The following is a 27,978-nucleotide window of genomic DNA, read 5'->3' as shown; positions in this document are numbered from 1 at the left end:
ACAGGTGTAATTCAGTCCCCATTTTAAAATGATACATTCTGTCCTTAGTTTTATATTTCCTTTTCACAGAATGGAAACTGCCTATGTAAACTTGTCACACTGTAATTACACCCTCTGCCAAATGTTCTTCTTTTCCTGAAGGCAGTGACCGTACTGACCAAGATATGCTCGGAGCCCTTTGTTACCTTGAAGCAAATTGACCATTACTCTAAGTAAATGCCTCAAAGTAACCACCTTGACCCATCTGTCCTTACAAATTACCACCCCATTTAATCTCCCTTTCCTCTGATGTCCTTGAATCTGTTGCTGTGTCCCAAATCTGTGCCCATCTTCGATTGCCCTTTTTTCAAGCGCTGATCCGATGTACCAGTCTGAGATGGAGCTTTGAGTCAGTGAGGTATATCTAATAGACACAGCATTGGCAACTAATGGTAGAACCTTTGCCAACTATACCGCTGCAGGAATTCCTGAGGGCAACGTCCTAGGCGCAATTGTCCAGCTGTTTCATCATTTTTTAATTTGCTCCTGGGATGTGGGCGTCGCTGGCAAGGCCAGAATTTATTGCCCATCTCTATTGCCCATGAGAAGGTGGCAGTGAGCCATTCTCCACCATAAGGCCAGAAGTGGGGCTGTTTGCTGATGATTTCAGGGTTCAGCTCCATTCACAATTCCTGATAATGAAGCAATCCATATCCACATGCAGCAAGACCTGGAGAACAACCAGGCTTGGGCTAATAAGTGGTGTAACATTTGTGCCACACAAGTGCCAGGTAATGACCAACAGTCATCTAACCACCTCCCGATGACATTCAATGGCATTACCATTGCCAATTTCCCCACAATCAACATCCTGAGGGTTACCATTGACCAGCCACATAAATGCCATGGCTCCTGGAACAGGACAGAGGCTGGGTATTCTGCAGCAAGTGGCTCACCTGACTTCCCAAGGTCTGTCCACCACCTACAAGTCACGAGTGCGATGGAATACTCTCCACTTGTCTGGATTGATGCAACAGCACTCAAGAAGCTTACCATCCAGGACAAATCAGTCCACTTGATCTGCAGTCCATCCACCACCATAAACGTCCACTCCCTCCACCCTCGGCATACAATGGCTGGAGTGTGTACTATCTACAGGATGCACTGCAGCAGCTCGCCAAGGTTCTTTCAACAGTACTACCTAAACCAGCGACCTCCAGCACATAAGACAGTTACACACCAACCTGACTTGGACACAGATTGCCAATCCTTCATGGTCACTGGGTCAAAATCCTGGAACTTCCTGTCTAATTGCACTGTGCCAGTACCTTCATCACATGGACCACTGCGGTTCAAGAAGGCTCACTCCCACCTTCTCAAAAACAAGGGATGGACAATAACTGGTGACTTTACTAGCAATGCCCATATCCCCAGAATGAATTTTTTAAAATGGGTTCTCCTAGCAGATTTGTCTTCAGGTAAAGAAGTTTTGAGTTGATTTTTTTTCAGCCTTTTTCTCAACCAGTTTTAAGTTGGATTTGGGATGCTGAATTTCTTTGTTTTTGGCATTGTGTATGTTGCAAAGCTCATTGAGAGGCATTTAAATCACTCACTGTGATAATTCTTGAATCAAATGCAATGTTTGAAGACAGGTAAAGTTTGATTATTTAATTTGTTTGTCTGATGGGTAAAAATACTGCTTGGTGTACTATTAAGTTGCATGGGCCAGAAAGTCCCTGGCTGAAATTCTAATTTACCATGAGTTACGTGATCGCAGCTGGGGCAATGATTGGAATGTGACTGCTGCTGCTCACTATCCAGTAAAAGAACTTGCATTTATTCAGGACATTATAAAAGGGCTTCATAACAAATTAGTTACTTGTTATGTAATCATTAAATATGCAGAGCAAGGTCCTACAAACAACAAATCTGATGACTGTCCAGTTAAGGCAAGAATATTGGCCAGAACAGCAAAAGTCCCTGCACTTCATCAGTAGTATGTAAACATAAACACAGCATCACTATCATTTATCTCAGTATTCTGCTTTCCTGAAGGTGCTTACATCTTTCTGTGGTGTGATTCCCCAAGTAGCAGTCACCCTCCAACAACTCATCTAATTAGCCACTCTCAATCTGAGTGTTGGCAGGCTATTTATTCAATCAGGGAAAGGGCATTACAGCAGCAGTTGATCCTTCTCACCAAACAGTTCCAGTAAGAGTTGCTGGATAGTGATTAGAAGAGCCCTTCTTATTTTTTCCCTCTACCAAAAGCAGGGTCCCCTTTGATGGACCAAGGGTGACACTGGGTTGCCCCAAGGTCACCAAACAAAAATCATCACAAGTGCCACTTTTAGGGCACCATTAATGTAAGAAACATAGGATCTAATCAAACTAAAAGCAGCCAAAATAAGCAACATAGTCCGAACAAAAGTAAAGGGAATCTTCCCAACTAAATCAGGTCATCAGTGTCGATAAGACACTCTATACCCTGTGGTGCCCACCAGTCGGGGAAGACATCAAGCATACCAGTGGACACTCCCTCTCCAGGATCCTCTTGGCACACACAGGACTGCACAAGAAAGGCAGGCAGCCAGAACGACCCGCCCATCCTAGACTTACAAAATGCTGTTTAGCCAGGCCCAAAAGCAAGTCCACAAGAAGATCCACCAAGGTCAATTGTAGCACCTCAATCACTACAGCACAAGCTAGCAATTAGACCTCTGAACTTGCCGGTCTGCATAGCTGTTACTGCCTTAACAGTGGAGCCTTTCGGAAAGCTTTGTTCTATGCTTAATTCTCCTACATTATCTGTAGTTCCTAGATGGGAGTAAATGTTATTATGTATTTTACACCAGAGAAGTTAAGATATGCAACTGACAAAAGCAGAGGAATCTGTCAGGAGTCTTCAGACATGAAAGACAAGATGCTTCTTTTGCTTAATCATATTCATTATCTTTCTTGTGCTACTAACTTTATAGTCAGAATCCATGCTGGTTGTTTATGTACAACCACTTTAAAGAATAAAGTAGCTATCTCACCCTCCTGCCATCTACCATTTAAAAAAAATCATTATGTTCTCATTTTGGTTCATAGCCCTCCCTCCCAAGTTGCACTAATGTTAAGTGGGTAGCCACTATGCCTCCTTGAACAGTTCGTTAGGTTTCTGTTGAGAACTGATGCTTTGAATAATTCTGGAGGCAATCTGCAACCATAAGGTGTTTCAGTATTTCATTTTCATAGTATCATTTCAAGAAGTGATTGTTGGTTTTTCCACCATTCAACTCTCCTTGCAGGTTACTTTTATGCTGAACACTGACTCTTAGGGGGATACAGTTCCAAGGATGACAGCATTCCTCCAGTTCCTCATTTAGCAAGGTGAGCCTAGACTCTCAAGTGTCCACAGGCTACTGAATAGTAATCAGGCATGTGAACAAATGATAGATATGGGTTTTGTATGTCACAATGGCGGCCTCACGAACTCACTGTTGGCCCATGCTGCGCTGTTCCTGGGCAACGACCAGATTGGTTGGCGACTCTTGGTGCGAGGTGGAGCTCAGCGGTGGGGTCAGGGCCCAGAAGAGGTCAGAGGACAGCGGGAGATCGGAGGACAGCGAGAGCCCACAGGCAGGGGTCAGCAGGGTCGTGGCCCAGGAGCGGCGTAGCAGAGACCAGCAGCCAGGTCGCGGCCCAGCGTAGACCAATTGACAGGCTATTCTGTAACTGACATTTATAGAACATCCCAAGGTGCTTTACAGGAGGAAAATAAGATACATGAAATAACGGAAAAATTGCAGATCCATGATGCGTTGAGAAAGGTTAATCAAAAAAATGGGGCTTGAGAAGCAGAGTAGACTGAATAACCTCTCCTTTTAATTACTAACATATCTGTTGGTGATAGAATTACTGACCATGCTCACAGAACATTCTAGATCTCATTACACAAGTGGTTTATTCAAAATCATCCATTTATTGTCCAGAAAGCTTGATAATGAACAATACACTATAAAGCGCTTTTCAGCACTGGAATAAGTACTTACAAACAAACTAAATCCTAATTTACAACTACACAGTCATCATTTGCATTTCCAAAGATGAAAATAACTGTACAAGTTTTAGTACAAAAGCAATCACATAATACAGCAACATGAAGTATTACAACAAAATATGAATGAGATTGGGCTGTTTGAATCCAGTCTGCATACATCACTTCAAATACATAAAAAGAAAAAAAAGATATGATAGAACTTCCCTTTTCCTAGTTGCAAAACATTGCCATCAACTGTTTCTTCAATGAAGTCCCAATGTTTAGGAAGAGTAACTATCACAGTATGATTGTTGATACACCCAGTTATCTTTACAATCAAAACCATTTTTAATAAATTATTTTGCATTGCAACAACCATGCAAGCTAGACTGCTAGCTTTTTCAGTAAACGGGAAAGTGAAAGTCAAGATGAAGCTTTAAATCTCCAACATGGACGAAGACGATATAAAAAAATCATGTACTTAAGCACAAGTACAATGGTTGTTCTTAAATTGCGTCCATTCCTCTCATCGAAGAGGAGAAACCCAGGCCCATGCCTCTTTGTGTGTGGGTTTGTGATCGTGCCATCTCATATTGAGCATCCAAGTTCCTGAACACTTCTTCCTGCTGTTTTAGAGTTTTGAAAGTTTCAGCAGGATTTGGGATTGGGGTTCCTACCTCTTCCTCATCCTTCAAAACAAAATGATTACAATAAAATAACAACACTACAGATAATTAAGGCCTCTCAATGTGCTTTGTCGGTCACACGCTGTGTAACCACAAGACAGATTTACCTTCCCATCTCCACAACATTTTTCAGCTTAGCACACTGTGGGCACTGTCATATTGGTTCATAAGAACATAGGAAATATAGCAGGAGTAGGTCATACGCCCCATCGAGGCTGCTCCACCATTCAACAAGATCATGGCTGATCTTCTATCTCAACTCCACTTTCCTGCCGTATCCCCATATCCCTTGTACCCTTAGTGTCCAAAAATCTATGATTTCATTCTTGAATATACTCAACTACTGAGTATCCACACAGCCGTCTGGGGTAGAGAATTCCAAAGATTCAAAACCCTCAGAAGAAATTTCTCCTCATCTCAGTCCTAAATGGCCCATCCCTAGTTCTAGACTCACCAGCCAGGGGAAACAACCTCTCAGCATCTACCCTGTCAAGCCCTCTAAGAATCTTGTAAGTTTCAATGAGATCACCTCTCATTCTTCTAAATTCCAGAGAATATAGGCCCATTCTACTCAATGTCTCATCATACAACAACCTGGTTTATAAGAGACTTTACAATAGGCCCACTTATGTTGCTTCATTCTCACCCGTCAGTGAGCCAGCTGGATAAAGTGCCAACTATTACTGCAAACAGCGGAGCAGTGCAAGACTCTGAAGAGGAGAACAGTAAGTTGCTTTTAAACCGTTTAAAATACATTAACCAAGGGGATTTAAAGTTATACTGAAATTGAGATGACAGCCAATTGTAGACAGACTAGCTGCAGAATCTGAATTCCTATGCCACAACTTGGTTGGGCTTTCTGTAGAAATTGGCATCGAGGTAATGCAGCTTTTCCCCCCATTGAAGAGCACTTCATCTGGGATTCTGGTGTTCTACCGGTCAAACTCACCCGTAAAAGGAAAGTCTCTTAAAATTTATATTTACAATTTTATTTGAAGAGCCAAAAAGTATTGCATTACTTCAAACAAGGATTATCCTGGGTGGCTGTGGTTAATTAACAGAGAACTACTCTAATTCAGAATACAAATTTAACTAAGAGGTAAAGTCAACCCCTTTCCACACACCAAGGTGTAACAGTTCTTCGCACAGCCACTTGGTTCAACAGTGACAAGTGGCTGGAATGTTCAAATAGCTTTACTTAAAAAACTATCCACTATAGCAGGTATGCATTATTTCATTCTAATGGCATGAATGTTTTTCAGTAATCACTTGTCATTTTATTCTGGTGTTTCGACATTTAAAAAAAAAATCACAAAAAACTAAAATAATTTATGGCCTGCACTGTTCTTTAATACAACTCACCTTGATGCCCATTAATTTTCGGAATTTTACATTTTGGTCCTTGTTACCAAAATTTAGCTTTTCCCATAATTCTGCAGTCTGTGACTTATCCTTGAAAAGAGCAAAAAAAAAAGGCATGTGAAAATCCATTACATCATACTGACTTCAAGAAAAAAAAACAAATCAACAGTTTCAAATAACATTTTACAGAAAGAAAAATTGGGAAGGATAGTAAAATCAAGGAAAACCCAAAGATTTATAAATCCATGAAGTGCAAGAGGATAACTAAGAGTAGGGCCTATTGGAGATCAAAAAGGTACCTGTGTGTGGAGGTGGAAGACATGGGTATGGTTCTTAATAAATACTTGGCTTCTATCTTCACAAAAGAGATTGATGATGCAGACATTGTAGTTGAGGAGGATTGTGAAATATTAAATGAGATAAATATACTGAGGGGAAATATTTAGGGTTTAGCATCTTTGAAAGTTGATAAATCACCAGGCCCGGATGAAATGTATTCCAGGCTATTAAGAGAAGCACGGGAGGAAATAGCAGAGGTTATGACCATCATTTTCTACTCCTCTTTGGCTACAGGTGTGGTGCCGGAGGACTGCGAACATTGTACTGCTGTTAAAGGGAGAAAGGGATAGACTAAGCAATTACAGGTCAGTCAGCCTAACCTCGGTGGTGGACAAATTATTGGGAAAAATTCTATGGGATAGTATTAATCATCATTTAGAAAGGCACGAATTAATCATGGACAGTCAATGTGGATATGTTGGGGAAGGTCGTGTCTGACTAACTTGATTGAATTTTGAGGTAACAAGGAGGGTCGATGAGAGTAGCGCGTTTATCTACATGGATTTTAGCAAGGCTTTTTGACAAGGTTCCACATGGCAGACTGGTCAGAAATGTAAAAGCCCATGGGATTCAAGGGAAAGTGGCAAGTTGGATCCAAAATTGGCTCAGTGCCAGGAAGCAAAGGGCAATGATCGACATGTGACTGGAAGGCTGTTTCCAGTGGGGTTCCGCAAGGCTCAGTATTAGGTCCCTTGCTTTTTGTGGTTTATAACAATGATTTAGACTTCAATGTAGGGGACATGATTAAGAAGTTTGCAGATGCTACAAAAATTGGTCGTGTAGTTGATGCCACAAAAATTGACCGTGTCGTTGAAAACTGTAGACTGCAGGAAGATATCAATGATCTGGTCAGATGGGCAGAAAAGTGGCAAATGGAATTCAAATCTGGTGAAGTGTGAAGTAATGCATTTGGGGAGGGAAAACAAGGCAAGGGCATACACTATTGGTTGGAATTTCCATTGCTTCACCGACCGGTTTTGGGAGAAAAACCAGGTTGGCGAAAACTTCCACAGCTGAGTTCTGCTGGCGGTTTCAAAGTACCGATAGGGAGGGGACCGCCGGCAGGCACCGTCCATAAACCGGCATCGCCCGATTTTTGGCTCAGCGGTGACCCGTTGGTAAGTTGAAAAAAAAATGGTGAGAAGCAGCGGAGCTGGCTGGTAGGTAAGTAGCCCTGCAAAAAAAGGGAAGTAAATGGGTTTTTACTAATTATTTTTAAATTCTCTTGCAGTGATTTAAATGAAAAGAGCCCTGAGAATGTTTTTCTGATTTTGTTATTTTACGTTTTTTGGAAAAATGTGTGTTTTTCTCCTCCCGTAGCCTCGGTGTGAATTTTAGTCATTATCACTTTAAAAAAAAGAAACGCCCAATCGGCCCAAGATTCCATTTTTTTGCCGAGAATCGGGTGTAAGGTCCATTTTTTTTTGCTGGGCGGATTTTTTTCTTTGTAAAAAATGGAATTTTTCACCGGCGCTAATTTGAGAACCTTAGTGAGAATTTTGGGTGGCAATCCGGCGCTGGCGAATTGTTTGGAAATTCTAGCCCTATAAATGGTAAGATACTGCTAAGCGTAGAGGAACAGAGGGACCTTGGAGTGCACGTCCACAGATCCCTGAAGGCAGTAGATTTACTAAGGTGGTATATGGGATACTTTTCTTTATTAGCCAAGGCATAGAATACAAGAGCAGGGAGATTATACTTGAACTGTATAAAACACTAATTAGGCCACAGCTAGAGTACGGTGTATGGTTCTGGTCACCACATTACAGGAAAGATGTGATAGCACTAGAGAGGGTACAGAGGAGCTTTATTAGGATATTGCCAGGACCAATATTCCCTTAAATTTTCTTTTGGGTGCACAGCCCATTCAAAATACTGTGCATGCACGTTTTTTATTATTTCAAAGCTGATGAGCCGTTGTGCGGGAGCTGCAGGGCGCTGCACAGCTTAATGGAAACATTGGCCAGGACTGAAGAATTTTAGCTGTGAGAAAAGACTGGATAGACTGGGGTTGTTTTCGTTGGAACAGGAGGCTGAGGAGAGATTTAATTGAGGTGTATAAAATTATGAGGGGCCTAGATAGAGTGAATAGGAAGGACCTATTTCTCTTAGCAGGGAGGTCATTAACCAGGGGGCATAGATTTAAAGTAATTGGTATATACATACTTGCCGAACTACCTTGGTGTTCAATGAGTTGGATGAGACGCTGTTGCAACGGGGATACTGGGGTGTGGGAGTGTTGAGGGTGGTGCATTTAGGTGCTGAAAAAATTTGGCAAAAACAGTGAAGTGATTTTTGATTGGCCCTTGGGAAATGTGGGGCAGTTAAGACTTTGTTTTAGATAGGATAGACGGCACAGAAACAGGCCATTTGGCCTAACCAGTCCATGCCGGCATTTATGCTCCACTTGAGATTCCTCCCGTCTTTCCTCATCTAAATCTATCAGCCTAACTCTCTATTCCCATCTCCCTCATATGCTTGTCTAGCCTCCCCTTAAATGCATCTATATTATTCACTTCAACCACTCCCTGTGGTAAGCGAGTTCCACATTCTCACCACTCTTTGGGTAAAGAAGTTTCTTCTGAATTCCCTATTGGATTTCTTGCTAACTATCTTATATTGATGACCTCAAGTTATGTTCTTCCCCACATAATGTTAAAGACCTCTATTAGGTCACTCCTCAGCCTTTTGTTTTCTCAAGAGAATAGGGCCCCAAGTTTCGTGCCGCGGTGAAAACGGCGCACCTCCGAGGTGGGCGCCTGTTTTTCGCGCCGAAAACTGCGCTTAAAAAAAAAAAAATCCGTTATTCTCGAGCTCCTTGGAGCTCGATGTCTGCTTGGCGCGGCACGCTCTTCACAGCAGGGGGCGGAGCCTAACACTTGCACCGATTTTCTAAGCAGCAGGGGGCGGGTACAATTTAAATTAGCCTTCGTGGTGCCGACAACCCTGCGCGTGCGCGTTGGAGCGTGTGCACAGTCTCACACAAACATTGGCACTCGGCCATGTTTAAAAATACTGCAGACAAAGTGAAGATTTGTTTCTTGGACCCCTGCAAAGGCTTGTAATTTAATTTTTTTTGATATTTCTGTGTGTGAGGGAGTGCTTTTAGCAGCACTGCTGAATAAATCACCTGCTGAAATCAGTGAGTTCAGCTTTTCACTGCTAAACTTGCAGAACCGGTGCTGCATTGGTGCATGCAAATTAAGGACTGTGTGTTTGGAGAAATAAGAGTGCCAATTCAACTTTGCAATAATAAAAGTGGTGTTGACAATGCAGCACCCATTCTGCAAATTTAAATATAAAACTGTCGATGTGGCTGCCTCTCCCTGTCCAAATGGCCTCAGTCCCCCTCACAGCTCGAAGGCTGCTGCTGTATCTTCGGCTGCCGGCCAGCCACTGACGCCGCTGATATCCTATGGCCGAATGGCCTCACGTCCGTCCGCTGCTGATTCTTTGGCTGCCAGCCAGCCACTGACGCCGCCCCTAAAGCGTGGCCGAATGGCCTCAAGAACCTTAATGAGCTGCGTGTGTCCTGCGTCGATTCTTCGGCTGCCGGCCAGCCACTGACGCCACTGATATCTCATGGCCGAATGGCCTCGGGTCCGTCCTGTGCTGCTTCTTCGCGGCCAGCCATGAAGAGAATGAAGGCCTGCCTCAAGCACTGCAGCTCAGCTCGAAGCTTGCTGCCGTCGAGACACTGACGCCACACCGCTGCCTGTCTTCAACATGAAAGGCCTGCCTGAAGCACTTTCACACAGGTAGGAACATGGTTTATTTAATCTTTTCTTTGCTTAAATTTTTTTATTCAGGTTGGATTTATTTGTATAATATTTGTATAAGTATAACTAAGGATTGATTGTAGAATTTAATGACTTCCCCCCCACCCCCGCCACCTCGTTCCCTACGCCTAATTTGTAACCTACGCCTGATTTTCTAAAGTGTAGACAAGGTTTTTTCGAGCGTACAAAAATCTTCACTTACTCCATTCTAAGTTAGTTTGGAGTAAGTTTTCACTCACGAAACTTTGAAATCAGGCGTAAGTGGCCGGACACGCCCCCATTTGAAAAAAAGTGTTCCAAAGTGAAACTGTTCTACCTGACTAGAACTGGAGCAAACTAAATGTGGAGAATTCCGATTTCTAAGATACTCCGTTCTACACCAGTTGCTCCGAAAAATCAGCAGCAAATCATGTGGAAACTTGGGGCCAAAGAGACCCAGCCTGTTCATCCTTTCCTGATATGTAAACCCTCGCATTTCTGGTATCATCCTTGTAAATCTTCTCTGCACACTGTCCCGTGCCTCTATATCCTTATTATAATATGGCGACCAGAACAGTACTCTAAGTGTGGCCGAACCGAGGTTCGATATAGGTTTAGCATAATTTCCCTACTTTTCAATTCTCTACCTCTAGAAATAAACCCTAGTGCTTCGTTTGCTTTTTTATTCTGCAAAGCTTTTTTATAGCTTTGTTGGAGCTGTTAGTGATTTGTACTCCGAGATCCCTTTGTACTTCTCACCCAAGACTCTCACCCTCCAAGTAATAAGTGACCCTATTCTTCCTACCAAAATTCTGCAAGTTTATTAATGTCCGCCTATAATTTGTTGCAGTCCTCATTATTGACCAGCCACCCCCCTTCCCCTCTCATCATCCACAAATTTAGAAATTGTTGATTCCAAGGTCTAAATCGTTAATATAAATTATGAACAACAGTGGTCCCAGCACTGATCCTTGTGGAACACCACTGTCCACATTCTGCCACTGTGAGTAGCTACCTTTTACCCCTACTCTTGGCTTTCTGCCTTGAAGCCAGCTAGCTATCGATTCTGCTATTTGTCCCCAGACTCCGCAATCTCTGACCTTACTCATCATCTATTATGGGGTACCTTATCAAAGGCCTTTTGGAAAAACTAGATAAATTGCATTACCATTGTCTATTACCGCTTCCAAAAATTCAATGAGGTTGGTCAAGCAAGACCTTCCCTTTTGAAATCCATGCTGACTATTCATTACTATATTTTGGTTTCTAGATGTTCTTCTATTATCTCCTTTAGGATTCCTTTATTTTTCCTACCACCGATGCTAAGCTGACTGGTCTGTAATTCCCCGGACATGTTCTATCCCCCTTCTTAAATATAGGTAATAAGTCAGTTATCCGCCAGTCCTCTGGCACTACACTTTTTTCTAACGTTTGATGGACACTTTGCACATATAACGCAAGTTAGACACAGCACTTACACAGAAGACCAACTTTTAGTGACCACACAAATATAGTGGTCAGATCACGATTTCGAGAAACAAATTGCATGAAGTTTTTGTTCTTTCTCCCGTTTGAATTGATCAATACAAATCGTTATATGTAGGAATGGAAAAGACTAGTGGGATCCATCTGGCCCAATACAGTGCCTAGAAAATATATCACACAACATCTGGCATAGCCAGCCATCAACTGTTTCTCCAGCTATTTATTCAACTCTCAAATTTGCTGATACAATAAGCCCCCACTGTCTTCCTGGAAGTTTATTCCATACATTAACCATCCTCTGTGTAAAGCAGTTAAATTTCAAGTATTTTCACCCTCTAGCACCTATGTTTTAAGGCTATGTATCCTCATGCTGCAGAATCAGTGACCTACTTAAATATATTGAAGTTTATCTTGTCTATGCCATTCAGGAACTTGATCACTTCTATATACTCACTGAGCCTTCTCGTTGCCAGTGTAAATATATTCCCCAGCACCTAACTCAGGTGCCTAATCCCAGCTATCAATTTAGTTGCCTATTGCAGCATTTCCTCTAATGCAAGATGTCTTTCTTATATGGCGACCAGAACTCTACACAGTACTCCATGTGGGGCTAGACCAGGGTCCTGTACAAAATCAATCGCTTCCTGAGATATGTGCTCCATTTATTCCACTTGTTATCTAGCTCCAGCTCCTTCGTGCATGCTTTACTACTGCTGCACACTATGCTAAAGACTTCAGTAATCAATCCACCAATATCTACAAAACGCTTCTCCCGTGTCATGCCCTGTAAAATAATACCATTTATCTTATATTGCCATCTTTATTATCCTTTCCCAATCTTACAACTCTGCAGATGTCTATATACCACTTGACAGCATAGCTCTATAACCTATCCAAGCTATTTATATTTGGATCAGTTGTTCCCCATTTACAGTCTCACTCAATTTGGCAACATCTGCAAGCTTGAAGTTTTGTTTGTTTCCACTTCCAAGACATTTATCTGCCTCAGGTAACGGGTACATAATACAAAAGAAAGTTAATCTAAATTAAATCTGCTTTGAACAGAATTTGTATTTTCTGCAGCAACAAAGAGCAAAATTTTTGCTATTTCAAAAATCACATTTTACGATTCGGGATTTGAAAGTCAGACTCTCTTAAACTAACCACAGAAGATGAAGGGAAAACACTATAACCACATAAAGCAATACAAATAGAATACAGAAGCCATCAATGAAAATGATTTAAAATAGAAAGACCTGCACGATATGCAACAAAAGCCAGCCCCGAGGTGAAATGCTGCTGATAATAAATGTTAAAGCACAGACTTTTTCACATCGAAAGTAATGAAAGAATGGGCAATTCTTCTCAGAGCAAGTAGAAATTGCAAAAGCAGAGTCCTGAGAGAAAGGAGCTCACCCATCCCATCAAGCCAGATGCATGATGAAAGTAGGCACAATGGTTGGGGGTGGGGTAGACAAAATAAACCAAAGCATTTGTATCAGTGTGATGTAACACAGACAAAGCCATACAGCTTCTGTGCAGCACTGATGTCTTGTACATAGTAGAACTTTTATTCAAACTCACCCCTTCCTTCTTGTTCTGCCAAAGGAGTTTACGCTTCTTCTCCTGCTCTGCAAACTTCATTGGGTTGACAGCAGTTGGGTTGTAGTAACTAGGCACAGCTATACCAGTTTCAGCCAGTGCCTTGGCTTGGAGTGCTGCCATCTGTGCAGCCATTGCAATCTGAGGTGTAACTTGAGTACCAGATGCCAGGAGAGCAGCAACATTGAGAACTGATCCACTACTGACTGTTAAGAACATAAAAATACAATTATGCACACCTGTTAAGACAAATTTAACTGAGCATCTTAAACCCATATATAACATATACATTTAAATGTGAATATATTCAAAGGAGAGGCGAGAATGACTGCCCTCGACATCGAGGCAGCATTTGACGGAGTGTAGCACCAAAAAGTGCGAGTAAAACCGAAATCAACGTGAATCTTGGCAAAACTCTCCATTGGCTGGAGTCATAACTAGTACAAAAGATAATGATGATTGTTGGAGGCCAATCATCTCAGTCCCAGGACATTGCTGCAGTAGTTTATCAGGGCAGTGTCCTTGGTTTAACTATCTTCAACTGCTTCATCAATAACTTTCCCCTCATCACAAGGTTCGAAGTGCTCTTCGCTGAAGATTGCAGTGTTCAACTTCATTCATAATTCCTCAGATAATTAAGCCATCAAGCATAACCTGGACAACATCCAGACTTGGGCTGATAATTGGTTGATGACATTCATGCTACACAAATGGCAGACAATGATCATCTCCAAGAGAAAGCCTGACCACCTCCCCAATAGTTCAATGGCATTACCATTAGAATCGATTGAACTCTGTTGCATATATCACTTCCACGAGTGTTCTGGAAGGGAGTTTCAGCAAAATACAACAAACATAAAATTGCAGAATTTACAAGCATTAAACTGTTAAACTGCAGTAGGTTCTCCAACATTCAATCTTTTTAATATTGATGTTAGAAAATCAAAACATTCGCAATTCTCACAAATATTCTAATTACTTCTACTGTGCAAAAACCTGCAACCAGAAGCATCTTCGTAGTTTCTTAATAGTGAGAGATCAGTTGTGGAGGAGTGAAGGGATTTAGATGCTCATGTGAACAGGCACAAAAAAAAATTAAAAAGGGCTAATGGAATGGTGGATTTTAACTTGAGGGGGTTGGAATACCAAAGTAAGGAAGTGATGCTTCAGTTGTAAAGCCTTGGATCGACTCCATTGGGAGTTGTGTGTTCAGTTTTGGGCACAAAATTGCAGGAAAGATATATTGACATTGGAGGGTGTCGAGCGCAGATACAACAAATTGTACTGGATCTCAAAGGATTAAATTACGAGGATATGTTTCATCAACTTGGTTTGTATTCCCTCGAATTTAGAAAGTTGTGGAATGATCTAATCGAGGTCTTTAAAAAATGATAAAGGGATTCGCTAAGGTAGAGACTGAGAAACTATTTCCTCTGATTGAATCTAGAATCTTAAACTTCGAGCTATGTCATTCAGAAGTGAAATTAGAAAGCACTTTTTCACACAAAGTATAGTGGAAATCCGAAACTCACTCCTCAATATCTACAGATGCTGGGTCAATTGAAATTCAAGAACGAGATCAATAGATGTTTGTTAGGTAATGATATCAAGGAATGCGGTGCAAGTGAGTGAATCGAGTTGAGGTACAGATCAGCCATGATCTAACGGAATGACGAAACAGGCTTGAGGGGCTGAATGGCCTATTCCTGTTCCTTACTTCCCTTCCCCAAGGAATTTCTTAGTACCCATTCTGCTTCAAAACACTCCTTTATATTATCCTGCACTCTCCCTCTATGATGCAGTCTTCACGGACTGTCTTGGCTGTAGCCCCTGCATATAATGGCTGCTTTGCTCTGGATGCAGACGCAGCTACATGCGGGAATTCTGCACCTGGCGGCGGCGGCAGCAGCATCAGTCAAGAATTGAAGATGAGACTGGTAGTAAGGAACATAGCTGAATACTGACAAGTGTTTCTGACCCACAGGTTAAAAACATGACTGTATTTCTAACATAATTTTCGAGGACAGCAATCAAAAGAACACAAATTGCATCTGGCTGGAAGTTCTGCATTCCCTCAAATATTCCCTTATAAGTCAAAACTGAAAGACTAATCACATACAGGAAGCTCTGGCAACTGGAGTAATTTGAAATTAAATGCAAATGTAATTGTGGAAGGACATACTTTGCTAATAAATAGATATGAAGTTTTCCTACCTGTTGGTTGGTTGACATTTCCAAGTGATCCATTAGTTGTATCTATTAAAAATAAATAGTGCTTATTTTTCAGAAGTATTTGTCCAGTTATGTTTTTTCAAACTCCAATTTTAAACATTATTGCAGTTTCTGTTTTGTATGCACATTACAGTTCCTGCCATCTGCATATATGCAGTAATTACCAAGGGACATGATATGGTGATATTCCAGTGTGCATTTATTGCATGACAAATGCTCCAGGAATTAGACCTCTCTTCAGGTACAACTTCCTCACATTCCCTCACATGCTCAATTGCCTATAAATCAGTAACAATGTTCTCAATCCTAAAATTCTACTACCTGTACTTTGAGAAATCACTTTTAAACTATTTTGGAAAGAATAAAATAAGGGAAAGTGTAAAACAGAAATATTAATGAGCTAATACAATAAAAATCAAAGATGAATGCTTCCTATGTTACAGTAACAATTAGCACCATAACAGGATTTACTATCCAGTAACAAGTGCATTATTTACACTTTAGTTTCTTACGCAAGTGATCAAACACTGGATTGGTCCCGTTCATGTCAAAACGTGAAAAACTCCATTAACGTGCAAATATTATCTAGTTTAGAGTGTAGGAGAAGAGAAAATGTGAAAGAGGGGGAAAAATAAGTTTACATTGTGGGTATCCACTGCACAATAGATACAACCCAGAATCTCAAACATTTTCATTCATGAGCAGACTTCAGACTGTATATGTAAAATAGAAACTCCGCAATTTCGTTAGAAATGCGAATCTTTAAAAGTATTGGACAGATACAGCTCAAAAACTATGACAACAAATACATCTACGGCTAATCAGAAATTATGAACAAATAGAAAAGCTGACAAATCAGACTAATTTTAAAAATTATCCTTTTTACTTCCTTAGTAAACCTCTCGGCTTGTCAATGGAGGAAGGAGGAATAAATATTTCATAAAAGTACAGCAATGTGGAATGCTGCATTCCAATTCTGAAGTGATATCATGTAATCAGGTGCCATGTCAGTGTTGACATATTGTTTATCAATGGGCAAAACTAGTAACATTTACATAAACCCATCTGTTTATTATATTTCATGAAGTGCCATAGTATTAAGTACCACAACATTTCATACATAAATTCTATGTTCAAAGTATTTTTTTTAAATGACCTATGGTTCGGGATTAATTGGCAGCCAGCATAAAAACCATGCTACACTTTTTAAACATAATGCAACAAAATACACCAACATTTACAGGAAAATTGTGTCATTCTATTGCATAAAGGGAAGTGAGAGTTCACTTCATTATCCACACTAGCACTGCGTGTCCCCAATTCCAAAGCTGATTTACAATCCTAATGACGTCAAACTACTGACACGGATTGCTGCAGAAAAGTCCTGCTGGTCACTCATCTTCCAGGAAGCCAGATATACACCTCAGTCATGAATTTCACTTCATGATGGAGCCTACAACTATAGGGGATTTCACTTTGTGGTTTCAAGTGTACTATGAAGTCAGACTGCCAAAGTAATTGCTTTACACTGCCACTTTTGCAGTGAAGTGGAAACTGCTTTGCTGCAAAATTAAAATTGCAGTAGATAAACATCTTCAATTTTCCACTTCCCTACCACAAACCAAACAAAGACTGGTAAACAAACAATATTCTATAAACATCTGATCTTGGATATGAAAGGCTTCCATTTGTTTGCATGCAGTTATTCCTCTCTACTCTTATTTGTTTTGCAAACCTTAAAATAAACAAATGTTGTAATATATTCAATAATTAAGAATTACCTGCAGTATCTATTTGCTCCTCTTTCTGTTTCTCCAGTAGTTCTTTTTCTTTTTGCTCCTGAAGCTTCTTTGCTCTTTCAAGCCTGTGATGCAAAACATTACAAGTTACTAAATACTTAGCCATTACTTTGACTCCACATTTTTGGCTTGGCTAGTGAATTATAATTTTAGTTAAATATTCATAGACTACGCAAGGATAGATGGGGATTGGCTGCCCTGCTCTATACAAGATTTGCTTTTTTCACAATTATAAAGAGCATCAGGAAATCCTGTCAGGGCAATTTCTCTAAACCCTACTAGGAAGTAACAACTTTATTTAATTGAGGTTACCCGTTTGATCTTCTTTTGCCTCTGTTCATAGTTCAGAGCGGGGATGGGGCAGTATAACTGTTGCTGGTATTAACGTTTAGTCAGTGATTTTCTGCTTTGCCAGGCTGCTGAGCTGGGATGTGGAATACTCCATGAACATCCAATTTCACTTATAAACGTCGCAACAGACATTGCCTCAAAGTTAATGTGGAATACTACAGAGAATGAGGGAACTTCAAGGCATATCATTTTGAAACTGGTCAGTCAAGTAGAATTCTGTAATTTAATGAAACCTGTCATGTTTGCTCTTGGTTCTGTTTAATTTAAATTCTAAATAAATGTGATTCAGTTTGTAGCAAGATATATGGACTGTCAGTATTATTTGGCCAGTCACAGAATTAAGAGCGTAGAGTGATTATCCGTATTTCTAGGGTGTACTTCCTCGGATTAATCCCAGATTAAAGGGCCCAAGTTTCCACATGATAAAAAACGGGCGCCCCTCTGAGCTGGGCGCCCGTCTTTCGCGCCTAAAACGGCGCCGGAAAAAAAACGAGCGATTCTGGAGCGCTTTGCAGCTCCTTGTCTGCTTGGCGCGGCGCCCAGGGGGGCGGAGCCTACATTCGCGCCGATTTTGTAAGTGGGAGATGGCGGGTACTATTTAAATTAGTTTTTTTCCTGCCGGCAACGCTGCACGTGCGCGTTGGAGCGTTCGCGCATGCTCAGTGTGAAAAAAACATTGCCACTCGGCCATTTTTGTAGTTCTTTGTAGCTGCTTAGTTTTTTTTAACATTTTTTTAATAAAAGTACATTGCCATCAGCACAGAGGCTTCTTGTCGCAGTGAGAAGGGTGCAGGAAGCCTCAGAAAGTTGAGGCAGCCGTTTCCCGACGACCTCCCCCTTTTGCCGTCGGGAAATGGCTCCTCAATTTCTGAGGCTTCCTGCAGCCTTCTCTCTTTCCCGCCAGCCGTCTGGAACGGCTCCATTCCCTGCCCACCCCCCTCCGCGTTCGGTAGGCTCCCTCCCTCCTGCATTCGGTCGGCTCCCTTCCCTCCGCCCCCCACCCACCCGCGTTCGGTCGGCTCCCTTCCCTCTCCCCCCTCCCCCCCCCCCCCCCGCGTTCGGTAGGCTCCCTCCCTCCCGCGTTCGGTCGGCTCCCTCCCCCGCGTTCGGTTGGCTCTCTCCCTCCCGCGTTCGTTGGCTCCCTTCCCTCCCCGCCCCGCGTTCGTCGGCTCCCTCCACCCCCCCCCCCCACGTTTGTCGGCTCCGTTCCCCCCCCTCCCCCCCCCGCGTTCGGTCGGCTCCCTCCTCCCCCCCCCGGCCCGCGTTCGGTCGGCTCCCTCCTCCCCCACCTGTCCGCGTTCGGTCGGCTCCCTCCTCTCTTCTTCCCCCCTCCCCCCCCCCCCCCCCCCCCAACCCCCCGGCCCGCGTTCGGTCGGCTCCCTCCACCATTCTTCCTGGCTGAAGCACTTTCACACAGGTAGGAAGATAGTTTATTTAATCTTTTCTTTGCTTATAAATGTTTATTCAGGTTGGATTTATTTGTAGAAGTATAAATAAGGATTTATTGTAGAATTTAATGAGTTCCCTTCCCCCCCTGCCTACCTCGTTCTAGACGCCTGATTTGTAACCTGCGCCTGATTTTTTAATGTGTAGAACAGGTTTTTTCAGTTCTACAAAAATCTTCACTTGCTCCATTCTACTTTAGTTTGGAGTACATTTTCACTCTGGAAACTTGAAATCAGGCGTCAGTGGCCGGACACACCGCCCCAGTAGAACTGTTCTACCTGACTAGAACTGCAGAAAAAAAAAATGTGGAGAATTGCGAATTCTAAGATAGTCCGTTCTCCACCAGTTGCTCCTAAAAATCAGGCGCAAATCATGTGGAAACTTGGGCCTAATGTGTGTACAGTCATATTTCAATTCGGAAGGAGCATGAGGCTGCCGTGGAAGCTGACCTTTATAACAGGCACAAGTAGCAGCAGTGCCTCTAAACTGTAGCCAAGGTATTCTATGAAATAGAATCCATAATTTTATAATCAACATGTAATATAAATGTAACTTTTTATTGAAGCACTCGAGTAGAATTATAGTAAGGTTAATAAGAGACGCCAAAACAGACAACATTTTTCAGCGCGTAAGTTATGGTTAGCTCCAGGGAGTTCCCACCTCAATCACCATGGGACTTAATACATACCCTGCATGCTGTTGCTACCTGAAGAGTTCAGCTTTGGAATTATCAGTAGCAGAGGCATATTAAAAACAGATGAAAAGAATTTTCTGAGCTGTCAGAGATTTGCCTATCAGTCACTACAGGATTTAATATGCAAGTGTTGCTAACTGAAAAGTCCCTCTCTGGCCAATGCTACCAGTTGGCAGACAAACAGACGGGTGGTTAAAAAAAAGTCTTTGATACATCAATAAATTTAAAATCTAGGGACCAAAAGCACAAAAAAAATACTGAAACCCCCATTGTATCTAAATGATCACCTTTGTTACTATGTATTATTGTAATAAAGATTGCAGGCTCTTCGCATCTCCTCTGCCTAGAAGCAAAGGACAGTGAGACCTGATTTTTGGACAATCAGTGCTACTCTATTACGAGCCAGCTGAAAGCAGAGGGAAGTGAGGTCGACAGATCTTGCTTTCTTCACCACACCCACCCCATGAAATTAAACTCAAATAAGTGAATCAGCACCTCGTGGCTCAACCAGCTATTTAAACTTCTAGTTTTAAAGCAAATAGTTTCCATATATGTTACAGGGTTGTATCTAACCAAATAGAAACTCAAATAAAAGGAAAAGGAGGTGGGGTAGCATTGCTGGTTAAGGAGCAAATTAAGGCAATAGTTCGGAAGGACATTAGCTTGGATGATGTGGAATCTATCTGGGTAGAGCTGCAGAATACCAAAGGACAAAAAACGTTAGTGGGAGTTGTGTACAGACCTCCAAACAGTAGTAGTGATGTTGGGGAGGGCATCAAACATGAAATTAGGGGTGCGTGCAATAAAGGTGCAGCAGTTATAATGGGTGACTTTAATATGCACATAGATTGGGTTAACCAAACTGGAAGCAATACGGTAGAGGAGGATTTCCTGGAGTGCATAAGGGATGGTTTTTTAGACCAATATGTCGAGGAACCAACTAGGGGGGAGGCCATCTTAGACTGGGTGTTGTGTAATGAGAGAGGATTAATTAGCAATCTCGTTGTGCGAGGCCCCTTGGGGAAGAGTGACCATAATATGGTGGAATTCTGCATTAGGATGGAGAATGAAACAGTTAATTCAGAGACCATGGTCCAGAACTTAAAGAAGGGTAACTTTGAAGGTATGAGGCGTGAATTGGCTAGGATAGATTGGCGAATGATACTGAAGGGGTTGACTGTGGATGGGCAATGGCAGACATTTAGAGACCGCATGGATGAACTACAACAATTGTACATTCCTGTCTGTCGTAAAAATAAAAAAGGGAAGGTGGCTCAACCGTGGCTATCAAGGGAAATCAGGGATAGCATTAAAGCCAAGGAAGTGGCATACAAATTGGCCAGAAATAGCAGAGAACCCGGGGACTGGGAGAAATTTAGAACTCAGCAGAGGAGGACAAAGGGTTTGATTAGGGCAGGGAAAATGGAGTACGAGAAGAAGCTTGCAGGGAACATTAAGACGGATTGCAAAAGTTTCTATAGATATGTAAAGAGAAAAAGGTTAGTGAAGACAAACGTAGGTCCCCTGCAGTCAGAATCAGGGGAAGTCATAACGGGGAACAAAGAAATGGCGGACCAATTGAACAAGTACTTTGGTTCGGTATTCACTGAGGAGGACACAAACAACCTTCCGGATATAAAAGGGGTCGGAGGGTCTAGTAAGGAGGAGGAACTGAGGGAAATCCTTATTAGTCGGGAAATTGTGTTGGGGAAATTGATGGGATTGAAGGCCGATAAATCCCCAGGGCCTGATGGACTGCATCCCAGAGTACTTAAGGAGGTGGCCTTGGAAATAGTGGATGCATTGACAGTCATTTTCCAACATTCCATTGACTCTGGATCAGTTCCTATGGAGTGGAGGGTAGCCAATGTAACCCCACTTTTTAAAAAAGGAGGGAGAGAGAAAACAGGGAATTACAGACCGACCGGTCAGCCTGACATCGGTAGTGGGTAAAATGATGGAATCAATTATTAAGGATGTGATCGCAGTGCATTTGGAAAGAGGCAATATGATAGGTCCAAGTCAGCATGGATTTGTGAAAGGGAAATCATGCTTGATAAATCTTCTGGAATTTTTTGAGGATGTTTCCAGTAGAGTGGACAAGGGAGAACCAGTCGATGTGGTATATTTGGACTTTCAGAAGGCTTTCGACAAGGTCCCACACAAGAGATTAATGTGCAAAGTTAAAGCACATGGGATTGGGGGTAGTGTGCTGACATGGATTGAGAACTGGTTGTCAGACAGGAAGCAAAGAGTAGGAGTAAATGGGGACTTTTCAGAATGGCAGGCAGTGACTAGTGGGGTACCGCAAGGTTCTGTGCTGGGGCCCCAGCTGTTTACACTGTACATGAATGATTTAGACGACGGGATTAAATGTAGTATCTCCAAATTTGCGGATGACACTAAGTTGGGTGGCAGTGTGAGCTGCAAGGAGGATTCTATGAGGCTGCAGAGCGACTTGGATAGGTTAGGTGAGTGGGCAAATGCATGGCAGATGAAGTATAATGTGGATAAATGTGAGGTTATCCACTTTGGTGGTAAAAACAGAGAGACAGACTATTATCTGAATGGTGACAGATTAGGAAAAGGAGAGGTGCAACGAGACCTGGGTGTCATGGTACATCAGTCATTGAAGGTTGGCATGCAGGTACAGCAGGCGGTTAAGAAAGCAAATGGCATGTTGGCCTTCATAGCGAGGGGATTTGAGTACAAGGGCAGGGAGGTGTTGCTACAATTGTACAGGGCCTTGGTGAGGCCACACCTGGAGTATTGTGTACAGTTTTGGTCTCCTAACCTGAGGAAGGACATTCTTGCTATTGAGGGAGTGCAGCGAAGGTTCACCAGACTGATTCCCGGGATGGCGGGACTGACCTATCAAGAAAGACTGGATCAACTGGGCTTGTATTCACTGGAGTTCAGAAGAATGAGAGGGGACCTCATAGAAACGTTTAAAATTCTGACGGGGTTAGACAGGTTAGATGCAGGAAGAATGTTCCCAATGTTGGGGAAGTCCAGAACCAGGGGACACAGTCTAAGGATAAGGGGGAAGCCATTTAGGACCGAGATGAGGAGGAATTTCTTCACCCAGAGAGTGGTGAACCTGTGGAATTCTCTACCACAGAAAGTTGTTGAGGCCAATTCACTAAATATATTCAAAAAGGAGTTAGATGAAGTCCTTACTACTAGGGGAATCAAGGGGTACGGTGAGAAAGCAGGAATGGGGTACTGAAGTTGCATGTTCAGCCATGAACTCATTGAATGGCGGTGCAGGCTAGAAGGGCCGAATGGCCTACTCCTGCACCTATTTTCTATGTTTCTATGTTTCTAAAACCAAAATTAACTATTTAAAAATTATATGAAGAAACAAAAATTACCTTCGAGCCAATGCTTCCTGAGCATCCATGGCAGCATTGCGGCCCCTGAAAGCTGGGGGAGTCCGGCTACGGCTTCTGCTTCTACTGAACTTGCGTTTTCTTTTTTCTCTGTAATATAAATCTTCATTTATGAATTAAATCAAATAATTCGAGAACACAGTACAACAAAAATGAAAACTCATTATCCTCATTTGATTCCCTTTGTGAGCGGCAAAGATCTAAAATTTTAGAAATGGAATCAATTCCATGATCACTGCCAATCTTTAAAATATATAATTATTGATTACAGTTCTATAGTATTCCATTATTTCTGAGTTTCTGTTGAGTCTTACAAAATTTCCAATAGTGAATACTTAAAATATTCTGATGAAATTTGATTTGAAGAAATTAAGAACATAAGAAATAGGTGCAGGAGTAGGCAATTCGGCCCCTCACGCCTGCTCCGCCATTCAATATCATGACTGATCTTCGACCTCAACTCTACTTTCCTGCACTATCCCTGTATCCCTAGATTCCCTCAATATCCAAAAATCGATCGATCAGTCTTGAATATACTCAACGACTTAAACTCCACAGCCCTCTGGGGTAGAGAATTCCAAAGATTCACCACCCTGAGTGAAGATGTTTCTCCTTTTCTGGGGCTTTGGTTTGAATTATGAGCTGGGATTAAAAATAAAACTTGAAAACTTAATTAACTAAATACATTAAAGATGTCAGGACAGGCAATGTGTTTCTGCTGTTGTATGTGGGAGTTGGTTGAACAATTGAGATTCACGGCGACTACATCTGCAGCAAGTGTCTGCAGCTCGAGGAACTTCAGCTCTGTGTTGACGAGCTGGAGTTCCAGCTGCAGTCACTGTGACACATCAGGGAGAGGGGGGGGGGAAAGAGTGACCTGGACGCTGTGTTCCAGGAAGCAGTCACATCTCTTAGATTAATTCATTCAAATTTGGTCCACAGTCAGGGACAGGAGGGTGTGACTACATGCGAGGTAGATAAGGGGACCCAGGATGTAGTGACGGAGGAGCCTCGGCCCTTGCTCTTGTTCAACAGCTTCGAGGCTCTTATTCAGTGTGTGGACGAGAGCAGGGACTGCATGGAGGATGAGCAAACTGACCACAGCATTGTGGTACAGGGGGCCAATCAAGCGGGAGGAGTAAAAAAAAAAAAAAGTTGTAGTGGTAGGGGACAGTATCATTAGGGGGATACGGTTCTCTGCAGTCAAGAGCATGAGTCCCAGAGGCTGTGTTGCCTGTCCGGTGCCAGGGTTAATGATATCTCCTCAGGGGTGGAGAAGAACTTGGAATGGGAGGGGGAAGATCCAGTTGTCATGGTCCACGTGGATACCAATGACAGATAGGACAAAGAAAGAGGTTCTGCTGAGGGAGTATGAACAGCTAGGGGCCAAATTAAAAAACAGAACCACAAAAGTAATAATCTCTGGATTACTACCTGAGCCACGAGCAAATTTACATAGGGTAAATAAGATCAGAGAGTTAAACACGTGGCTCAAAGACTGGTGTGGGAGAAATGGGTTTTGGTTCGTGGGACACTGGCACCCATACTGGAGTAAGAGGGAGCTGTTACATAAAAACTTAACAGGAGCAGGGGTTGGCCATACGGCTCTTGAGCCTGCTCCGCTATTCAATACGATCATGGCTGATCCGATCATGGACTCAGGTCCACTTCCCTGCCCACTCCCCATAACCCCCTATCAGTTAAGAAACTGTCTATCTCCATCTTAAATTTATTCAATGACCCAGCTTCCACAGCTCTGAGGTAGCAAATTCAACAGATTTACAACTCTTAGTGAAGAAATTCCTCCTCATCTAAGTTTTAAATGGGCGGCCCCTTATTCTAAGATTATGCCCCCTAGTTCTAGTCTCCTCTATCAGTGGAAAAATCCTCTCTGCATCCACCTTGTCAAGCCCCTCAAAATCTTATACGTTTCGATAAGATCACCTCTCATTCTTCTGAATTCCAATGAGTAGAGGCACAACCTACTCAACCTTTCCTCATAAATCATCCCCCTCATCTCTGGAATCAACCTAGTGAACCTTCTCTGAACTACCTCCAAAGCAAGTATATCCTTTCTTAAATATAGAAACCAAAACTGTACGCTGTATTCCAGATGTGGCCTCACCTCACCGTAGCAAGACTTCTCTGCTTTTATACTCCATCCCCTTTGCAATAAAGGCCAAGATTCCATTGGCCTTCCTGATCACTTGCTGTACCTGCATACTAACCTTTTGTGTTGCATGCACAAGTACCCCCAGGCCCCCCTGTACTGCAGCACTTTGCAATTTTTCACCATATAAATAATAACTTGCTCTTTGATTTTTTTTCTGCCAAAGTGCATAATCTCGTACTTTCCAACATTATACTCCCTCTGCCACATTTTTGCCCACTCACTTAGCCTGTCTATGTCCTTTTGCAGATTTTTTGTGTCCTCCTCACACATTGCTTTTCCTCCCATCTTTGTATCGTCAGCAAACTTGGCTACGTTACACTCGGGCTTTTCTTCCAAGTCGTTAACATAGATTGTAAATAGTTGTGGTCCCAGCACTGATCCCTGCGGCACCCCACTAGTTACTGATTGCCAACCCAAGAATGAACCATTTATCCTGACTCTGTTTTCTGTTCGATAGCCAATCCTCTATCCATGCTAATATATACCCCCAACCCGGTGAACTTTTATCTTGTGCAGTAACCTTTTATGTAGCATCTTGTCAAATGCTTTCTGGAAGTTCAAATATACCACATCCACTGGTTCCCCTTTATCCACCCTGTTCATTACATCCTCAAAGAATTTCAGCAAATTTGTCAAACATGATTTCCCTTTCATAAATCCATGCTGACTCTGAATGACTGAATTATGTTTTTCCAAAAGTCCTGCTACGGTTTCTTTAATAATGGACTCCAACATTTTCCCAATGACAGATGTTAGGCTAACTTGTCTATAGTTTCCTGCTTTTTGTCTGCCTCCTTTTTTAAATAGGGGCGTTACATTTGCAGTTTTCCAATCTGCTGGGACCTCCCCAGAATCCAGGGAATTTTGGTAAATTACAAACAATGCATCCACTAACCCTGCTGTTACTTCTCTTAAGACCCTAGGATGTAAGCCATCGGGTCCAGGGGATTTATCCGCCTTGAGTCCCATTATCTTACAGAGTACCACCTCCTTAGTGATTGTGTTAAGTTCCTCCCCCCCCCGCCCCATAGCCCCTTGACTATCCACTGTTGGGATATTTTTAGTGTCCTCTACCGTAAAGACTGATACAAAATATTTGTTCAGAGTTTCTGCCATCTCCATATTCCCCATTACTAATTCCCCGGTCTCGTCCTCTAAGGGACCAACATTTACTTTAGCCACTCTTTTCCTTTTTATATATCTATAGAAACTCTTGCCACCTGTTTTTATATTTTGTGCTAGTTTACTTTCATCAGATAATAAGGGGAAAATGTCGCTGATGGTTGTGGTCTCCAGGCCCCCCCAACAGTAGCTTCACTGTTGGACACAGAGTATAAATCAAGAATTAATGGAGGCTTGTAAAAAAAGAATGGCAATAATCATGGGCAATTTTTACCTTCATATTGATTGGACAAAGCAAGTTGGCCAAGGTAGCCTTGAGGAAGAGTTCATAGACTGTATCCGGGATAGTTTCCTTGAACAGTACGTTGTGAAACCAACCAGGGAGTAGGCTATCTTAGATATGGTACTGTCTATTGAGACAGGATTAATAAATGATCTCCTAGTAAAGGATCTTCTAGGAATGAGTGACCATAACATGGTTGAATTTCAAATTCAGTTGGAGGGTGAGAAAGTTGGATCTCAAACTACTGTCCTAAGCTTAAATAAAGGAGACTACAAAGGTATGGGGTCAGAGTTGGCTAAAATGGACTGGGAAAATAGATTAAAGTATGGGACGGTCGATGAGCAGTGGCAGACATTTAAGGAGATATTTCATAACTCGCAGCAAAAATATATCCCAATGAGAAGGAAAGACTGCTTCTGTGGTGAACTAATGAAAGAAGGGATGGTATCAAATTAAAAACGAGGGCATACAAGGTGGCCAAGACTAGTAGGAGGCCAGAGGATTGGGAAACTTTTAAAAGCCAGCAAAGAATGACTAGATAGAGGGAAGATAGATTGTGGAAGTAAACTAGCACGAAATATAAAAACAGATAGTAAGAGTTTTTACAGGTACATAAAAAGGAAAAGAGTGGCTAAAATAAATGTTGGTCCCGCAGAGGATGAGACTGGAGAATTAATAATGGAGAACAGGGAAATGGCAGACACGTTGAACATATATTTTGATTCGGTCTTCATGGTAGAAGACACTAAAAACATCCCAATAGTGGATAATCATGGGGTTATTGGGAAGGAGGAACTTAATACAATCATCATCACTAAAGTAGTAGTACTCGGTAAAATAATGGGACTAAAGGCAGACAAGTCTCCTGGACTTGATGGCTTATATCATAGGATCCTAAAAGAAGTGGCTGCGGAGATAGTGGATGCATTGGTTGTGATCTACCAAAATTCCCTGGATTCTGGGGTGGTCCAGCCTCTACGCATTGGAATTCAGAAGAATGAGAGGTGATCTTATCAAAACGTATAAGATTATGGGGGGGGCTTGACAAGGTGGATGCAGAGAGGATGTTTCCACTGATGGGGGAGACTTGAACTAGGGGGCATAATCTTAGAATAAGGGACCGCACATTTAAAACTGAGATGAGGAGGAATTTCTTCTCTCAGAGGGTTGTAAATCTGTGGAATTCACTGCCTCAGAGAGCTGTGGAAGGTGGGATATTGAATAAATTTAAGTCAGATATAGAGTTTCTTA

The 27,978-nt window shown here is 42.2% G+C and overlaps 1 protein-coding gene across 2 annotated transcripts in view; it reads right to left on the bottom strand.

The window, feature by feature from the left end:
* Positions 1-3,835: 3,835 nt before the first annotated feature.
* Positions 3,836-27,978, bottom strand: part of rsrc2 (arginine/serine-rich coiled-coil 2) — a 47,412-nt gene continuing 23,269 nt past the window's right edge. For both annotated transcript variants that reach the window (XM_070887793.1, XM_070887794.1), the window contains 6 exons: positions 23,132-23,239; positions 17,249-17,331; positions 15,450-15,491; positions 13,218-13,441; positions 6,052-6,141; positions 3,836-4,692 (listed from right to left, as the gene is read on the bottom strand). In XM_070887793.1, the coding sequence (XP_070743894.1) occupies positions 4,510-4,692; positions 6,052-6,141; positions 13,218-13,441; positions 15,450-15,491; positions 17,249-17,331; positions 23,132-23,239 (730 nt within the window). In that variant the 3' untranslated portion in view covers positions 3,836-4,509. The remainder of the gene's footprint in view (positions 4,693-6,051; positions 6,142-13,217; positions 13,442-15,449; positions 15,492-17,248; positions 17,332-23,131; positions 23,240-27,978) is intronic.

This window comes from Pristiophorus japonicus, chromosome 8, assembly GCF_044704955.1.
Source record: "Pristiophorus japonicus isolate sPriJap1 chromosome 8, sPriJap1.hap1, whole genome shotgun sequence".
In the NCBI taxonomy this organism is placed as follows: Eukaryota; Metazoa; Chordata; class Chondrichthyes; family Pristiophoridae; genus Pristiophorus; species Pristiophorus japonicus.
The sequence above is the reverse complement of the archived record's forward strand: the minus strand, read 5'-3'. Positions and strand labels throughout refer to the sequence as shown.